Source organism: Echinops telfairi, unplaced genomic scaffold (assembly GCF_000313985.2).
Source record: "Echinops telfairi isolate 266 unplaced genomic scaffold, ASM31398v2 ScPeMD7_3533;HRSCAF=4204_0, whole genome shotgun sequence".
Taxonomy (NCBI): domain Eukaryota; kingdom Metazoa; phylum Chordata; class Mammalia; order Afrosoricida; family Tenrecidae; genus Echinops; species Echinops telfairi.
Genome location: NW_022107431.1, coordinates 93,124,280 through 93,143,521, shown reverse-complemented (window position 1 = coordinate 93,143,521; position 19,242 = coordinate 93,124,280). Strand labels below are relative to the sequence as shown.

Below are 19,242 nucleotides of genomic sequence, written 5' to 3'. Positions count from 1 at the left end.
ACCTGCCAGCCGCTCGTAAGGAATAAAGACCTGGCACACCACTCCTACAAAGATTACAGTCTACAAAACATTATGGGCTGTTCTATTTTTCTATCCTAGATGGTCATTACTGAGTCTGAAATGTCTCAATGGGGCACAAACCAGCAACATAAACCAGTCAGGGGAGAGTTTTATGGTTAGAGCAAAATAAAGGAAAGGAATGTATTAAAGACAAACCTTATCTGAATGAAATCCTGCTGTGAAATCAGGGGATTGTAAATCTCTAGGACTACTCACTCCTGCATAGCTTCCTTCAGAATCTGATGTCAATAGTTCTGGGAGAGATTCCACAGAATAGGTCTTTTCAGAAGTTATTAATCCTAAAATGTGAAATTTAAAAATATATTTAAACACGTGCATTATCAAGCTAAAACTTTCTATTTATGCAGATTTAATATTTTAGTAAATCCCTATATCAATATCATTAAAATATTTTATTGTGTTTTAGGTTAAAGTTTACAAAGCAAATTCTGCTTGCATTCAATAATTTTTATATAATTTTTCCATGATCTTGGTCACAAGAGTCAACATTCTCATTTCTACTCTTTTTGAATCTGTTTCTATTGGTTTACCTTCAATGTTCACTGTTTGACTCATCTACTTGATTATTTAAAGGTACACAATTTTGTTTACTTTATAGGTCAATCTATTATTTGGGTGAGAGGTGTAGCTTTAACTTCCAAGTTCAAAGGTATCTTAGTGACATAGTTTCAGTGGTTCCCCTTTAGGATTTAAAATTTTGTTCTCTATTTTTCAGCTATTCTAGATAAGACTTTCTATTGTGTCCCTGTAATTCTACGGGTCTTCGATTAGAACAGGCTGTGGTGTGTATGGTGTATAGAGGGGGCGGGGAGGTGATATTCCTAGTCTCTTTGGTTTACCTCTCTTTTGCCCCAATGAGAGCATTAATTATATCTTAGATGGACACTCTTCAGGTTTGAAGATCCCAACTACTTGTTCTCCAAATTAAGGTATGGAACATTAGATTTCCCTGAGACTCTAACCCTAAGATTTTTTTAATACAGTACACCAATTCCGGGTGTTATTTGAATAAATCTAGGAAGTCACCTATGTGATTCAGTATATATAAGGATATATATGTAGCACATGCCTATATAAGCATATGTGTACAGATAAATCTATTTGGACATCCATGTACTTCCATATGCCTTCCTATAGAAATATATGCAGATGTCTAACTACATAATCCCATATTTTTTACTTGATTACCACTGCCAAATTATATATGCAATAGCATTTCTCAAAATTGTCTTATTTTATTGCATATTTCTAAGTTCATAAAGCAAGTATAGTATTTCTCTTCGTTAGCAAGATAAATAATCACCTCCACATCACTACTGATATTCAGGTTCATGGGCATTCAAGTCATTCCAAAAATAAAGAGCAAAAAAAGTAAACTTCTGCTAGGATTCATGTGTTCATTCTCCTACATTTACTAGACTTTAAATGAAGCACAAACTATACACATTATATGGGTTCTAAGTAAAAGTACAACTTATTTTAAAATAGCTTAAACACATGGTCTCATATGCATTCAAATAAATGTTCATGATAAAGTAACTCGACTTCTAAGATGTATGCGTCTTTCATTGATAGTTTTGCTAAAATAAATCTTGGAAATAAAATTCAAATATTTTTCTTCCCAAAGTATTTTGAATACTTTTAAGTGTGGAAAATGTGTATCTGAAGAATATATTTAATATTAGAATGCCTCAAAAGTCAATTAAAAATAAATCTAGAGAATAGAGAAGATCATTAAAGAAGCCAACAATTAACTTTTGTGAAGGATTGTTGCATATAATTTTTCTCCAGCTTTAAGGATCAACACAAATGTCAGCCCTTCAGAAGCTTCTTTGTTGAAATTTACCTTATACTAAAATTTTCTTCCAGAATAAGTGCTAGTCCCCCAATTAAATTAAAATCTTTAATCATTATCTGCTTTGGTGACAGAAAGAGAAGTTTAATAATAATAAAAAATAACTGCTATCAGACAAGTAAAAATTCTGTTTCTCTTTGTTACTATCTCAAATAGTGACATCTATTTGTTACAATCTCAAAGAGTATATGTTCTGAGCTTTTTTTCCTAATGCTGAAAGTAAAGGACATAAAGACGCATTCAGCTCTGGAAGTCTTAGATCCTAAACACAAGCCCTACAATGAAATAATTTAAAAGAAAGAAAATATCTACTTCTTCCATAGGCCCTTTAGACAATAAATAGTCACTAGTTTCATGACTATCTGCCTATCCAATCATTATGCTTGCATCTAAGAATCTGAGGTGGCTCATAACACAAAGAAAGTAAAATAACAAAATTTTAAATTTTGAAAGTTTGGAACACAGGTATTTTCGACCTTCAGTGTTCCATAAATCAACTGGAATATCATTAATCTTTTAAATATCTTCTGTGCTACCTAAAACAAGTGTTCTTTTATCTAACCGAGGACCACACATCTCGCTCACTGCCATCAAGTCTACGCTAAGGCATAGTGACCCTACAGGACTGACACAGCCAGTTCCTGGGACTATAACTGCTACCAGGAGGAGAAAGGCTCGTCCTGCTCCCCAGGAGTGGCTGATGGTTTCAAACTGCTCACCTTGCAGATGGCAGCCCAATGTGTAACCATGATAGAGAGAAATCCTGTGTTTACACCAAATGACACCTAAATTTTCAGAGACACATTCAATGTGCACTTGTTTGCAAGGACATGTATATACGAAAGTCCTGCTGGTAAGAAATTGCTCCATGTTATGTGTTTACTGCTATAGATACATTTCCCATTTGAGAAAGCCATACTGTATTCATATTATTTTTAAAAGCTTGTCTCCTGCTTCATCTAAAGAAACTTGAAATTTTAAATAATTTAACCTGGACCTAATCAGACAAATCTAGAATGTGAGATATCTCATGAGAAAAAGAACTTGAACATTATTAAAAAAAAAAAAAAAATCATGTGGTGGGCTGTTCCAGGAAAGAGACCCCATAATCAAAAGTAATGACTCTTGATGGGAACTGACTCCTCCACTTGTCTGTCAGTGTGTCACATTGTGGTGGCTTGTGTGTTGCTGTGATGCTGGAAACTATGCCACAGGTATTTCTAAGACCAGCAGGGTCACCCACAGTGAATAAAATTCAGCAGAGCTTCCAGACTAAAAACACAGTACAAAGATAGAACAGGTTGTCCACTTTTGAGGAATTAGTCACTGAAAGTCAGCATCCAAAAGTGACGGCGTTAGAGCTGCCTTCTCAAAGTGGAGTCAAAACCCTCAGCACTTTCATTGGCTGATGGGGCATGACTCAAAATAAGAAGAAACAGCTGCAAACACCAATTACTAATCGGAAAATGGAATGTGTCAAGTATGAATTTGGAAAGATGAAAGCTGTAAAAGATGACATTTTAGGTCTTAATGAGGTGAAATGGACTGGCACTGGTCATTTTAAATCAGAAAACCATATGGGAATGACATTTCAAGAGGAATAAGGTTGAATTCACTGTCAAAAAGGACACTTCAAGATCTATCTTGAAGTACAATGCTACCTGTGACAGGATAATTGCATACAAGATTGCATACAAGAAAATCCAGTCAATACAACTAATTATTCAAATTTATGCACCAACCACTAAAGCTAGTGATGCAGAAATTGAAGTTTTACCAATGTCTTCACTCTGAAATTGATCAAACATGTAACCAAGATGTACTAATCATGATTGGTGATTGGAATGCAAAAGTGGAAATCAAGGAGGAGAGAATAGTTGGAAAACATGGGCTTAGTGACAGAAAAGAAACAGGACATTGCAAAATAAAATTTTACAAGACCAATGACTTCTTCATTGAAAATACACTTGTTAAACAACACAAAAGGTTGTTTAACACAACACTAGACAATTGGACTTTTCCAGATAGAATACACAGAAATCAAATTGACTTTATCTGTGAGAAGAGAGGATGGAGATGTTTAATATCTAACATCTAACCAAAACAAAGTACGACCTTTAATGGTATCTCACTTGAATTTCCAGAACATCTCAAGAAACAGATTTAACGCACTGAACACTGATGAAGGAAGACTTGATGAGCTGTAATATAAAATCAAGAGTATCATACAAGAAAGCACAAGGTCATCAAAAAGATAAGCAAGAAAGAAAAAGATCAGCATGGATGTCAGAAGAAAGTCTGAAACTCACTCTCAATCGCAGTCTAGCTAAGGCAAATGGAAGAAGTGATGAAATAAATAAATCAGAATTTTCAAAGGGTAGCTCCAGAAGACACAGGCAAATATTACAAAAAAAAATGTGCAAGGACTTCAAGTTAGAAAACAACAACAACGAAACATGCCTAAGCATATCTTTAACTGAAATAATTCAAGAAAAGATTCAAACCTCAAGTTGCAATACTGAAAAATTATATGGGCAAAATATTAAATGATGCAGGGTGCATCCAAAGATGAGAAGAATGAAAAGTCCCTGTGCCAAAATGAACTAGTCAACATTCCACCATGTGCAAGAACCAATGGTACTGAAGGAAGAAGTTCAAGCTGCACTGAAAAGCATTGGCCAAAGGCAAGGACATAGGAATTGATGGAATAACAACTGAAATGTTTCAACAAGCTGATGCAGCATTGGAAGCACTCGATCATCTATGTCAGAAAATTTGGAAGATGACTACTTAGTCACGTGACTGGAAGAGATTGGTATTTGAACTCAGCCAAAAAAGGGCAACCCAACAGAATACTCTCAACATAAAACAGTATCATTAATATTGCAAGTAAAACTTTTCACATACAAGTAAAATTTTCTTGAAGATCAGCCAACAACTGCTACAGCAGTACACTGACAGGGAGTTTGCCAGAAGTTCAGGCCAGATTCAAGAGAGGACATGACACCGGTTATCACTGCTGGTGTCAGAGGGATTGTTGGCTGAAAGCAGAGAATACCAGAAAGATGTCTCCTTGTATTTTATTGACTGTGCCAAGGCAGTTGACTGTGTGGAGCACAACAAACTAAGGATAGCCTTGAGAAGAATGGAAATCCTTCCGTGTGTTCATGTGGAACCTATATACATCGATCAAGAGACAGTTTTGTGAACAGAACAAGGGAATACTGTAGGGCTTAAAAGCAGGAAAGGAATGTGTCAGAATCCTCTCACCATACTTATTCAATCTGTATGCTGAGAAAATCATCAGAGAAACTGGCTTATATGAAGACGAATGTGGCATCAGGATTTAGAGGAAGGCTTATTAACAACCCGACACAACGTTGCTTGCTGAAAATAAGGCGGACTTGAAGCACTTGCTGATCAAGATCAAGGATTGTAGCCTTCCGTGTGGAGTACAGCCCAATCTAAAGAAGACCAAAATCACCATAACCCGACCAATAAACAACAGCATAATAAATGGAGAAAATATTAAAGTTATCAATGACATTGTCTTGCTCAGGCCCACAATCAATTCTCATGGAAGTAGAGATTAAATGACACATTACATTGGGTAAATCTGCTTCACAAAATATCTTGAAAGTATTGAAAAGCGAGATGTTACTTTGAGTACTAAGGCGTGCCTGAAACAAGCCATGGTATTTGCAATCATTTCAGATGCATGTAAAAGTTGGACACAGACTAAAAATTGAAGAAAAATCAATGCATTTCAATTACAGTGCTGGCAAAGAATTTTTAAAGTACCGTGGACTGCCAAAAGAACAAATCTGTCTTAGAACAAATACAGCCAGAATGCCCCTTGGAAGCAAGGCTAGGGAGACATTGTCTCATGCACTCTGGACAGAAGAGATCAGTCTCTGCACAATGTCATCATGCTTGGTAAAGCAGAGGGGCAGCAAAGAGGAGAAAGACCCTGCACAAGATGGACTGATACTGTGGCTGCCAAAACTGGGCTCAGACATAGGAACAGCAGTGACGACAGCAAAGGACGGGGCCGTTTCATTCTGTTGTTCACGCAGTTGCTTTGAGTCAGAATCAGCTCGATGGTATCAAACAACAGATATGGGCTGTTAATGGGTTAATATCAATTATAAGTGTGACAATAATAATTTGATTGTATAGAAGATTGTATACATATAGCGATGCACATTTCACTGAGGTACAGTGTTGTGTCTACAACATGCTTTCAAATGGATCAGCACAAACATTCTTACATAAGGAGAGATATTTGAGTGTTTATATATTTGGCATTTGGTGATGGGGAGTACATAAGAGATATTCTGGGAAGAAAAACAAGTGTGGTTAAGTTGTTAATAATAAATCTGGCTGATAGATATACAGGTATTCAAAGTATTCTTCCAATTTTTAGCAAAATTATGTAATCTCTACTTTTCAACAGGCTTACTTAATGCCTAGATGTAAAATATGTTATATTGTATTAAGAGATTATAAGGTCCTTAAGCACATGAATGGCATTTTTTTGTGGGGGAGGGTCTCTCAGTGAAGCACTGAAATGAATCTACTTGATAATACAAGTGTCTTTCCTATTTTGTCCATCTGGAATAGTCTATGCTAGTGCACTGAAGGGTCTTTCTGAAAACATGTATCTTAACAATCAACAGCCACCCATCTGACTGTCTCCAACCATCTCCTATCTGTACACAGCTTATATGGGTGAGCCACATCAGAAGAAGAGGTGCCGTTCTTTCTATTGTTTCTAAGTTTAACGACATATGTTAGTTAGCTTATGTTAGTAAGCTTACTTGCCTCCTTTACTGGTAATTTCTCTTCATTTTGCAAGCTCCAGTTCAAGCATCACCTTTCTCTAAGAGGTATTCCCTGATCTCAGGTAGTTTGATGGTCTTTTATTGTGCCCCTACAGCAAACCACAATCAGCACTCACTGCATCATACTATAATTTTCTGTGGCCTCACTAAGAAAAGGGTGAGCTCCAGTGGATAGGATAGAACAGGATTTAATATGGAAGAAATAAATCACAACACAACAGAGACGCATAAAATACTAGAGCTGTAAATATGTGCTAGAACACTTTCCACTAACCTGCAGATGGTGGACTCTGAATAAGATCTGAAAGGGTATAACCTCCAGAACTACCTGACCGCTTACGTGGCTTCTTTTTTGCTTTTGTTCTTGCCTTCTTGATCATAGCTTCCCTACACAAAGGCAGACGTAATAGTCATTTTATAAACACACAGTAAGTTAGAGATTAAACAGCAGAACTGCGCATTTGATCATAATATAGGATTTTAGTTACAAAGAAAACAAAATACAGATAGACAATATAGTCAAAATCAACTAGTGCTTCTGAGCAAATTTTATTTTATTGGGCATCAGTGTGAAACTATTACTTGTTCTAACTCTCATATTTCTTTGAAAGTTAAAAACAAATTTAATTTTTAAACTCTGGAAAAGTAAAATATTGTACACAGTAATAGTATTATCAAAAGTTCAAATGATGATCTTGACTAGAAATATTTCATAATACATTTTTAAAGCATTTCAGAGAATGTACCATAAGTATGAAATAAAGTATCCATGAAACCAGTCACCTTATTTTATCTAAAAATTGCAGACCTCATTACACACATGTAACCTGTGAATATTATTATTTTGTAGAAAACAACACAGGATATGTATATCAATAGTAACACATAGGCATCTCTGGATGGTGGAGAGTTAACATGATTAGATGCTAAACAAAAGGCTGGTGGTCCATATTTAATTCAAAGAAGTCCTGGAAGAATGGTTTGGCAATCTACTACCAAAAAAAAAAAAAATCAAAGAAAGCTCTGTGGAACACATTTCTATTCTGACACACACATGCTATGCCATCAATATGTAGAGTAATAAAATGCGTTCCAAAAATTTCAACATAGTATGACACATTCTTATAAATCATGTAAACTTACAACAATCTTATAAACTTATAAGTAAACTATATGTTTCAAACATCTCAAATACTAACAAATACTTATAAATCATGTAAACTTACAAGTATCTTATAAACTTATAAGTAAACTATACGTTTCAAACATCTCAAATACTAACAAATCCAGGAAAAATATTTTAAAGTGAATATCTCTGAAATAGAAAAAGCAACCCATGATTGAGTAATAAATTAGGTATACATCAAATTACCCTAACATCTAAATATCTTACATAATACTATGTAAAAAGTTCATTGAGCAAGACGAAGGAAATTAACTTTAAGCAATTGGCAAATGAGTCAGAAAGCAATGGATGGAAGTTCTGTACTCAGCAAAGGGTCAGCCAACTGGAGGAGGATGACACAGAAGCTGGGATATTTTACTGGAGGACCCATAAATGGCAGGCACTACAGACTCTTTCTCTTAATCTGGCAGATTCTCAAGAACAGTGTTTTCAAATCAGCACTTTCTCTGGGGCTAGTGTCATACACTCTGAAGCCTTTCTGAGTACACATCTCCAGAGTAAACGTGCACAGGCAGAGGAGGGGTGGTCAACTGGTTAAATGGGATTGAGGAGGGGACCAGAGGTCCAATCCAACTCTTAGGCAAAATGCCCTCTAGCAAGTTCAACCACTGACTTTAGTCTTCAAAAATCTGTTACCATTAACTTTTAAGCCTTTACAGAATTACTTTAGCTTTTATTGTTTAGCTTCGTCAGTTATCACCAGGTAATCACTTTTCAACTACCAAAGTTATTAACATTTCCTGTTGTTTTCCCTTTTCCTGTCCTCTTTGCTCTACTGCAATGTGACCCACAATGAATACTTACGGAAGCAGAAGTCAAGAGATCAAACAGTACATTACACTGGGTTAACCAGCGGCACAGGACCTCTCTCGGATGTTGAAAAGTAAAGGTTTTACTCTGAGGACAAGGGTGAGCTTTAGTATTTCAATTGTCTCACATGCTTATAAAAGTTGGATATTGGATGAGGAAGACTGAAGAAGAATAGGTGCATTTGAATTTTGGTGCTGGTGAAGACTATTGGAAGAAACATTGACTGCCAAAAGAATAAACAAATCTGCTTCAGAAGGAGTACAGCCAGAATGCTTCTTAGAGGTAAGAGCTTTACCAGAGCATTCTATCAAACGTTCAGAGAAGAGCTGATGTCAATCTACTCAATATAATATTAAAATTCTTCAAATTCACTTCCACTGAGTTGGAATCAACTTATAGCAACCATACCTGATAGGAGTCCTAGTGGTGTATAGTTATGATTCAGGCTGTGGATCCATAAAGTCTTAAGTTCAAAACTACCACCTGCTCCTTGGGAGAAAGAGCCTTCTACTCCCATAAACAGTCTTGGAAACTCGTGGGGGCAGTCGTATCCTGTCTTACAGGATTGCTATGAGTTGGCAGCTACTCGATGGCTGTGATATGAGCTGACTGGATGATCTGACAGAATAGAACTGCCTCTGTGGGTTTCCAAGTCGGTAACTAACTCCCTGAGGGAGTAAAAAGCCTCATATTTCTCCCAAGGAGCAACTGATGGTTTCAACCTGTTAACCACATGAACCGTAGTCCCAATAAACCTGAGAAGACAGGAGCTAGATAGTTCCTTGCTACAACCACTGACTGCTTAAGATAACAAATCAAAGGGACTGGGTAGAGTGGAATAAAAGGTAGAACACAATCTAAAAGGACAAAAAAGACGAGCCCACTCTCTGATAGAAACGGACAGAATCGCTAGGCCTATGGCCCACAGACACCCTTTTACTTCCAGATCATTTCTCAGTCCACAAAAGATAGCCCTACAAAGTAAACATCAATACTTCGGACATACATGTTTTCCTTAGAGCAATCAACTACAACAGCTGAAAAGGTCAGCATTTTCCCCAAAGCAATGTTCAGAAAGCAGGAAGGGGCAGGAAAACTGACCACATGGAAGGGGAGGCTGCTGGCACACGGTGAGGAGGGCAACCAATGTATCAGAGCAATTTGTGAGTACGTTGCTGAATATGAAATTAATTTGTTCTGTAAGCTTGCACTTAAACCAAAATAAAATACTTCTTCCAGAAATAGAAAGGGAAAAAAAATAAGGCTTACAAATAATTCTGTTCCAAAGTTATTTCTTCTTTCAAAAAGGTATCTCCTATTTCCAAATAGCTAATATCTGGTCCATCTTGATAAGGTGTAATAACCCTTCTATCCATTGCTGGGATCTATATAAGAAAACATGTCATTTTAAAATATGAAATTTGTCATGATTTTTTTTAAAAATAGGTACATTATCCTATTTGTTTCAATGTTTTGATATTAACTAGACAAAGTCTAGAATGCCTAATGAATTCCTGAAAACGATATTCTGATTAGATTCATTAAACAGTTCATCTGTTAAGAAAAAGGTTAAAAAAACAAAAACTAAAAATCAACATACTTGTAAACAAAGTCCACTTTGCGAAATAAGTGATTAAAGCATTTCTCAGGAATCACCTGATTCCAGGCTTGGCACTAGGCTGACTTTTAGAAAACAATGAAAGATTTTCTCTGAAGCTTTCAATTTTTTTTTATAAGGGATTAAAATCACTATTGCTTTTATCATTAGATAGCTTCATTTCAATTTCAGTACTTATTTGTGAGATCTATAATGAATCTTATGTCCTCATTTAAAAAAGATCTTAATGTATGAGGAGACTTCAAAAAGTTCATTAAATTTTTTTCATTATAGTTTCATTTCGGTTTTTTTTTCCCCCCCAGGAACTTTTTTGAAGCCCCATATGTTATATTTAATCTGATCCAATATTCTGATTTTGTTACTAACACTATAGGTAGGCTCCACCGAATAATATAAACCTTACCATTTTCCGGTAAAAAACAGACAGATCCTTCAATACATCATCACTTAAAACATCAAGAGACCTATAAAATAGGATAGAAGCTTAAGACTGTGACTTCTAATTATGCAGCAACAGTCCATATTACCTAGGAGTAACAAAGTTATTTTTGAAGTACTGCATCTACCAGTTGCTATAAATTCATTTTGGAAACAGGTATAGTGATATATATTTTTAAGAGCAAACAATTAAGACAAATACCTTGGATAAATATTAAGCAACTCTAGGGAATATGTGTACAAAGAATTTTTGGAAGGGAGCATAATAAGCATTCATTTTCTAATCTGCCTTTCTCACAAGTTACAATCACTAACAATAGGCAAGTTTTACATTGACGAAACAAGACACTAAACGTGAGGATACCAGAATTCTGTCTAGGATTATCACCATGATCCATGACCAGCACCACAGAGAGCAACTCACTTTACCTATCAGCTTTCATGTCCCCACATGGGAAATGAGGCTTGGAGTAGATTAGTTTAAGGATGGCACTTCAAAAAGCCATTGGAAAAAAAACACATTATCTTTAATTCCACTTTTCCATGTACTCTGAAGCCCCTTTGAATTCATGCTAGATTTCAAAATTGTCTCAGATTCCAAAGAGGTATTTTAATGTACAGTGAAAGTTTTAATGAAAGTTTGCATGACAACTAATTGAAATAATCTATGTAACAGAGCAGTATCTGGAACATACCATATGCTAAATATTTTATTTATTATTGCTATTTAAACAAAATACAGAAATAGCTGGATGCTGGGGTATTAACTGAAAAGTGACACTAAGAATTCTAAGTGTCTATGTTGGTGCGATAATTTTCTCACCAACAGCTTTACAGTGAGTAAAAGTTGTAAAATTTGGGACCTCATATTAACAATAGATGTTTAACATTTATTTCATTAAAAAATGAACTATTAAAAACATTTGAATATCAGACTGAATTTCTAAGCTCCCTCTGGGTTCTAAAATGTCTATGATTTCTAAAGAAGTAAAAAAAAAATCCATTGTCAGTTGGCCTACATTGGCCATTTCTCAATAGGGCTTTAAAAAAATTAGTACTGGGAGTTAATCAAAGACAATATTAACAGAAGATCATTATATCCCAGGGAGATAATTGAAAAACTGTCCACCATAAGTTAACAAGGAGCTTTCAAAAGTGAGCCAAAACAGATCTAAAAAGAAAAAAAAAATCCAGGAATGGGTTTGGGGCTTGACTAAATCCTAGCTCCAACTTAAGAACAATCAGTTCTTACATCATGGCCCTGTTCAATACTTCCTCTCAGGAAGGCAACACAGAAGATATAGTGCTATAGCAAAATGTGGTAAAGAAATTAGATGGTGTCCAGCTATTAGATAAAGTAGCATCTGGAGTCTTCAAGGCTTGTTTCCAAATAAGCAGCCATCTAAGTAAGATGTCAACTAAGTCCACATGGAAGAAACACACCAACATCAGTCACTGAAGGATTGCAAATCATATAATCCAAAGTCTAAGGAGGGATTAGTATCAGAGCCTAAATTATGAGACTCTGGTTTGCAGAAGGCTATGGATGACAGTGGGAGCTCAAGATACATTTGTGGGCTCTACACAGGAAATACACCTGCAATGATTCCCCTCTCTCCATACTAGAGGGAGGGAAGGAAAGTGGTTACCAAAGAGTGCACTGGAGAGATGACAACAGAACAGCGGTTCTCAAGCTGTGGGTCGTGACTCCTTTGGAGGTGGAATGACCCTTTCACAGGGATTGCCCGATTCATAACAGTAGCAAAATTATAGTTATGAAGTAGCAACGAAACTAATGTTATGGTTGGGGGTCACCACCACATGAGGAACTGTATTAAAGGGTCGCGGCATTAGGAAGGTTGAGAACCACTGCAAAAGAAAATCAAAACCTGGCTTGGTCCATTAAAACACTGACAGTCGATTGCCCCCTCTGATACATGTTAGACCTGATGTGGTTTTCAGCATTTTCGGTATTTTTCTGTTTGTTCATATTGGGGTTTACTTCACATGTGTTATGTCATTGGGGTCACCCTCTTGAATGTGTTAAATGTTTTTCTAGTTTTCAGTATATGAAACCCAGGAGTGATGAACACACAAGGATAGCAAGTAGAATATGGGTTTCCGGGAGGGCGGGGTAGAGTCGTGGTGGTGGCGTGGGGGTAAAAGGGAACTGAAGTCAAGGAGTTACTGAAGGAAAAGATTGCTTTCAAACTGATTATGGTAGCAATTGTACAATATTGCCTTGATTTGATTGAACTAGGGAATGATATCTATATTAACTCCCAATAAAATGGTTTTGAAAAAACAGACTATAACTATAAAAAAACCCAAACCTGCTAATTAGTCAAATCTGATTCATAGTGACCCTACTAATTTAATCAGTATACCATATATTTTCCAGAAACCATGGTAATAACTGCACAGTTATGGATAAGCCTACATAAGCAAAGAAATACACATTTGTATACAAAAATACACTTGTAATAATACGGCTCCACAACACTTCAACTAGCATGCAGATCCCCTGAGGCCAATGTTTCTGGGGGTTTTTCCCTACTAGTGCACCCTAGCAATGGGGACAGTATCTCGCAAATAGTAGAAACTCAAATATTTGTGAAATGATTGATCTCCTATTTTCCAAAATTTTTTTTACCTAGTTGGAATTTATATTATTCACTTTTATATTATTAACATATCTGCTATTACATATGAATGTCTGCTTTTGACAAGTTATATGTGTTTATGGTATTAACCTACCTTGCTTCAAGTAAAGCTGCCATATTCAGTCCTATAAACTGTAAACAAGACAGTTTCAATTGTTCGGCATTATACATTGCAGCAAATTCCAGTAGCATAGCAGCATTTTTAAGGGTAACTACAAAGGAAGACAAGATTGGCAAAAAACAAGATTGGCAAGAAACCCATGTTACTGCAGCAAATGACATACAGTTGCCTCTCAGGTTTCAGGTTTAGCAAGAAAACAGCCACATCTTTCTCCTGTAGAGCAGCTGTTGGGTTCCCTCAGAGAAGTAATACAATGCCCAAAATTGTACTGGGGCAAAGGCAAGATTCATTTTCCACCCCAATGTGCTACAGAATTTTTAAATAACTGGTTATAAATTGAAAAAACAAGTGCAAACAAACAAAAATTAAAGCAAAATAAAACAATACAGCAGGCCCATTACAAGGTCATCTAGATCAACACAAGAATTAACGATCTTCCATATAACATTTTATGAGTATAACTTCCGTTAATGCAAAGCTTTTCTTTTAATTTACATAACACAGGATATTTATTCTATTAAAAATTTCCCCCAAATTAAGAGAAACATAATTTTATAAAATATATTTATGCATTCTATCAGAATTTATAAAGTTATATTTCTGTATATAAATATAAGTGCATTATACATTAAATAAACACTGCTAAATTATACTATATCATTCATGCCAATGCATAATTTGGTATATTATGCACAGGAGCCTAGGATTATTTGAAATTCTAGTAGAAGGTTAGACACAAGTTGTCTTATTTTGCCAGAGATACTCCTAAATAGTCTACTTAGCTATCATGTAGCATTGATCCCGTACAACTCAATTTTCTTACTTAACTCAGATCCCACCTGACAGTGTCCTAAACCTGACTGCCCTCAATCCCTTTTCTTTGTACATGTAACTCTGTCCCAAGTGCTGCAATCAATAATGGACTTGATTCATTTCTGCCTAAATATTACACAAAGAATTAGCCCAAAGTCTTAGATATCACAGAGAAGATTAAACTGGATGATTGAAAATATTGTCACAGTGGTTTAGCTAGGTTCTAGAGACCACGAATTCAAATAAAAAGTAACTGTGTGCAAGGATCCATTAAAAAAAAACAACTAAGGGGAAAAAAATTCACCAGAATTGAAAATATTCAATATATATATATTCACTTTAGTCCTCAAAAATAGTAGCAGCCCAGATCTTATTTTAAGGAAAAAACAAAATAGGAATAAAGACATATATACATATATATATACATAAAATGGAGTATATGTCTCTTTTCATAGAATAGAAAGATAGCATACAACAGAAATAAGGACGCCCATGTCTTTAATCATATATATGAGGGGCACCCCCCAAAAACCTACACTCATTTGTTTTTTTGATGTTTGGGGGAGATGGTGCATTTGGAGTTCGTTCCACCAGGTCAGACTATTATCGAGCTTTCTACTTAGAGGTTCTGAAAAAGATTGAGTACTACAAAAAAGACCTGATTTGTGGCAGACAGAGGACTGGTTTTTCCACCACAACAGTGCACCTGCTCACGCAGCCATCTTAGTGCACCAGTTTTGGGGAAAAACAGCATGCCTCTCTTGCCCATGTTCCTTATCACCTGATCTCACTCCCTGCGACCTCTTTTTGTTTCTGTGAATGAAGAGGGACATGAATGAACAGCAATTTGACGACACAGATGGGGTGAAGGAAAAAACAAGGGAAGTGCTGTCAGCCATTCAAACAGATGAGTTTGAAAAATGTTTCCAAGAATGGAATCACAGATTTGACAAATGTATTAAGTGTAACGGAGAGTACTTTGAAGGTGATAATATTGTTTTATAAAAACAATTAAAAATTTTTGAAAAAATTAAAAAAAAGAAATAAAAAATAAAAACAATTAAAACGCTTTGAAAAAAAATCTGGGTTTTGGGGGGCACCCCCTCGTATATAGAGGAAAGTATTTATTCACACACAGCATATAATAAGAATAAAGACATACACATGAATAAAGGAATACAGACATTGAAAATAAGACATAAGACATACATGTACATCTCTATTCCTATATTTTATATATATGTGTAAAATATGTTGTCCTTTATTTCCTTTTCTTTCTTAAAAGGAGAGTAATGATAGTTCCATTTTTTACATTTAAAGAGAATATAATCCAAAGAGCTTAAGAAAAAAAAAGTTTTAAACCATTAGAATTAAAGCTAAAACTAGCAAGCACAAAATAGAAAAATCTGACAGGAACCTCCCTACTTCTGAAATGACAATAAAGCAGAACGAAGATATAATTAGGAAGCTACAAGATGTTAAGAAAACTTCTATTATTCTAGAGTTAGAACAACTAAAATAGAGAAGAGACATAATTATTTCCCAGTCACTTAAAAGAGGAATAACCAAAACTCACAGCTGTTGAGTGTATTCCAACCCTAAAAGGGAGACCTGAACCCCCATAGAGCTTCAAGGCTAGAAACCTCTATGGATGCAGATTGCCCTAACTTTCTGCCAGAGAGGCCGCTGGGTTCACATTTCCGAGCTTTTGGTTAGAAACTGAACATTTTAACACTGTGCCACAGAGCTTCTTTAAAGACAAATACCCAGATCCATTGCTGCCGAGTGGATTTTGACTCAGAGACCCAATAAGACAGGGCAGAACTGCTTCATAGGGTTTCAGAGGCTGTAGATATTTATGCAAACAGAGTCAATTCCATCTCAGAACCAACCTATATGACAGAGCAGAACTGCCCCTGCGGGTTTCTGTGCCTTTAAACCATAGGAGAACCGAAAGCCTATCTTTCTCCTGTGATCCTGCTGGTGGGTTTGAACCACTGGTTTTAAGGTTGGCAGACTCCTCTTACAGAAGAATAGTGAGAAGAAAATGACCAGAGTGCAGACTAGTGCGACACAGGAAAGTAAGGTAACAACCTCAAGTGGGCTGGTGAAAGTGAAAATCCAAAGGTGTGAGAAAATGTGACTAACAACCTAATTGGGAATAAATTGGTTTTGATAGGTGAATTAATTTGGACCTAGGGAACCAAATAGCAAAGAAAAGGAAACAGCTTTAAAATGGGTTGGTCAAAAAACAAAAGCCAAACACAAGAAATAAATACTGGCAAGGGTATAGAGAGTCTGAAACTGTTGATAGTAAAAAATAAATAAATAAAATGTTCAAGAGAACAGCCATGCTGATGACTACAGGGCAAAAAGATCCTACGACCAAAGATAATTAGTTCAGCTACATTAATGAAACAGCTACATAAAAATTCCAATAAGCAACTGGAAAGATGTAGCTGCAACGAGAACTATATTGATATATATTATGCATAAATGATTCACCAAGGGCAGGGATAAACCATTTCTACTTTCAAATCCTCATCCTTTAAGTTCCCAAATAAATTTGACACCATCTTTATCTCTAAGGCTGTCTGATATCTCAATAAAAAGTAATAAGGTATTTCAATTCTAATATGCATATATTTTTGGATGATAATATTCCTGAAACACAATGTATTTATAAGTGATGATACAATTAGTGGAATGTTTTACCGTAAATGAAGTTGGTGAAAAAACCTTAAAATTAGTTTTAAAAAAAAGGTCCTGGATGAACCTGAAAGGTACTAATAGTTAATTAAATTATACTCACGATTTTCAGTTAATGCTACTTCACAAATCTCTTTCAATCGGGTTATGAGAAACTGATCAGCCACCACAAGAACATTACATATAAAATCCACATCTTGAGATTCTAAAACAAAACATAACAAAAGTATCACTACTATTTCATAAACACGCTATGTTGGGGAAAAATCAAAGCTGATTAAAACACTACAAATGAGAGTGTCATGATAGACAAGTGAAAAACATACTAAATATTCTTAAATTCTCTGACTCATACCCAGGACTATAAAATGAACAAAAAGAGTTGACTATTAGAATTCCTAATGTGTTTACAATATTCTATGCTGTCAGATAATAGATTGAAAAATCAAATCTCAGCACTAAACTTAAAAAGAGTCTGTGTATGGATCACAAGACCCATAGTCTTTTACAAACAAAATTGCTCACCTGAAAGTGCTCTCCTTTTTTAACTGCGTTGTGTTTGTATTAGGGACTACACAGATTTACAGCTCACAGCAACACCATGAGACAAAGTCCAACTCCCCCTACAGTTTTCTTGGCTATAACTTTGAAAGGACTTTCCCCCAAGTGCTTTAAGTCCTGACCTTCAGCAAGCAAGGCTGATCCATCTCTGTATCTCAGGTTAATGAGCCTTTCTCATATCCCGATGCCACAATTATTTCCACATAGTCCAACTTCTCTGATTTGCTCAACATACAGATTGAATAAACATGGTGAGAAGAAACAACCTTGACACACACCTTTCCTGATTTTAAGTGGGCTAAGTACTGGGCTGCTAATTTCAAGGTCAGCCATTTGAACCCATCTGGGCCGAGTCCACTCTATTGTATCTTGAAAGCCACCAGGTAAACGCAGGCAGCCTTGCTTGCAGCTATACAGGCAGGGTAGTAGGTTAAATATTGGGCAAGGTCAGCAGTTTGAACCCATCAGGAGCTCCGCAGAAGAAAGAAAAGACATTCTGTTCCCTGGGAAACCCGAAGGAGCAGTTCCATTTTGTCTGTGATTTACAAGTGACTATGGCCATAGATCAGGAGGCACCACGAGGGGGTAGAGTCAAGCTGGAGTTCCACAAAAGCAACATCATCAGAGAATTCTCATTATTTAAACTGTCAGTTTCCTAGAAAACCTCACTTGTAAAGCTTGTCTTCATCTTGTGTGACTTGAAGATAACCCATGTGAACAGCCTTTTACCTGGTGGCATCTATTAAAAACAAACAGCTGAACTAAATAAAAGATAGGATATGATATACCACAAGAGATTTTGAACAGTTCCAATATATGAAAATGAATCACGAGGCCAGCATGCAGGAGCAAGGCTGTGCATTACGCCCATGGCCATGTGCATGGCCAGGGAAGCCTCGAGGAAGCTCAGTGATCAGCACCCGCTAATCGTGAGGCACTGTACAAGTAGAAAACAAAAGTTCAAGCAGAGTTGTAAAATGGCCTTTTAGAGGGGTGAAGTCATGTCCCACAAGAGCCCCTTGGCAAAGACTTGTAGATTTATCAGTCCAGAAATTTAAGTACATCTTTAACTATTCACTGACCTAGACTCTAAAATATACCAAGAACTCATATAACAATAAAAATACAAATAACCTAAATAAAAATAGTAAACATTTTTGAATATTTTTCTAAAACCTATACACAACTGTTCTGTAAGTACATGAAAATTTGGTCAACAACATTAATCATGAGGAAAATGCAAATCAAAGCCACAATGTGGTATAGTGGCTACACGCTGGGCTGCTAACAGCAAGGTCAGCAATTCGAAACGACCAGCTGCTCCACAAGAGAAAAATGGAGCTTTCTACTCCTGTAAAAAGTTAGTCTCACACTGTGTGGTAATTCTGCCCAATCTGATCCCACCACACCGAGGCAAAATACTGAGGGCATGGAACAGAACAGCAAGGGGAATGGAGCAATAAAGTCCCCAGGGAATATCAAAAATAGACTTTGGGGCCAGGGCTTGGCGCCCCGGCGCCCCAACAGACTTGACTGGAAAACA

At 36.2% G+C, this 19,242-nt stretch overlaps 1 protein-coding gene across 1 annotated transcript in view; it reads right to left on the bottom strand.

The window, feature by feature from the left end:
• The window catches only part of IBTK (inhibitor of Bruton tyrosine kinase), a 93,716-nt gene that overhangs the window by 25,625 nt on the left and 48,849 nt on the right, over positions 1–19,242 (bottom strand). The window contains exons 16-22 of the mRNA XM_045294319.1: positions 18,429–18,438; positions 17,242–17,343; positions 13,590–13,707; positions 10,798–10,858; positions 10,046–10,161; positions 7,055–7,167; positions 217–359 (exon numbers count right to left, since the gene is read on the bottom strand). Of these exons, the coding sequence (XP_045150254.1) occupies positions 217–359; positions 7,055–7,167; positions 10,046–10,161; positions 10,798–10,858; positions 13,590–13,707; positions 17,242–17,343; positions 18,429–18,438 (663 nt within the window). The remainder of the gene's footprint in view (positions 1–216; positions 360–7,054; positions 7,168–10,045; positions 10,162–10,797; positions 10,859–13,589; positions 13,708–17,241; positions 17,344–18,428; positions 18,439–19,242) is intronic.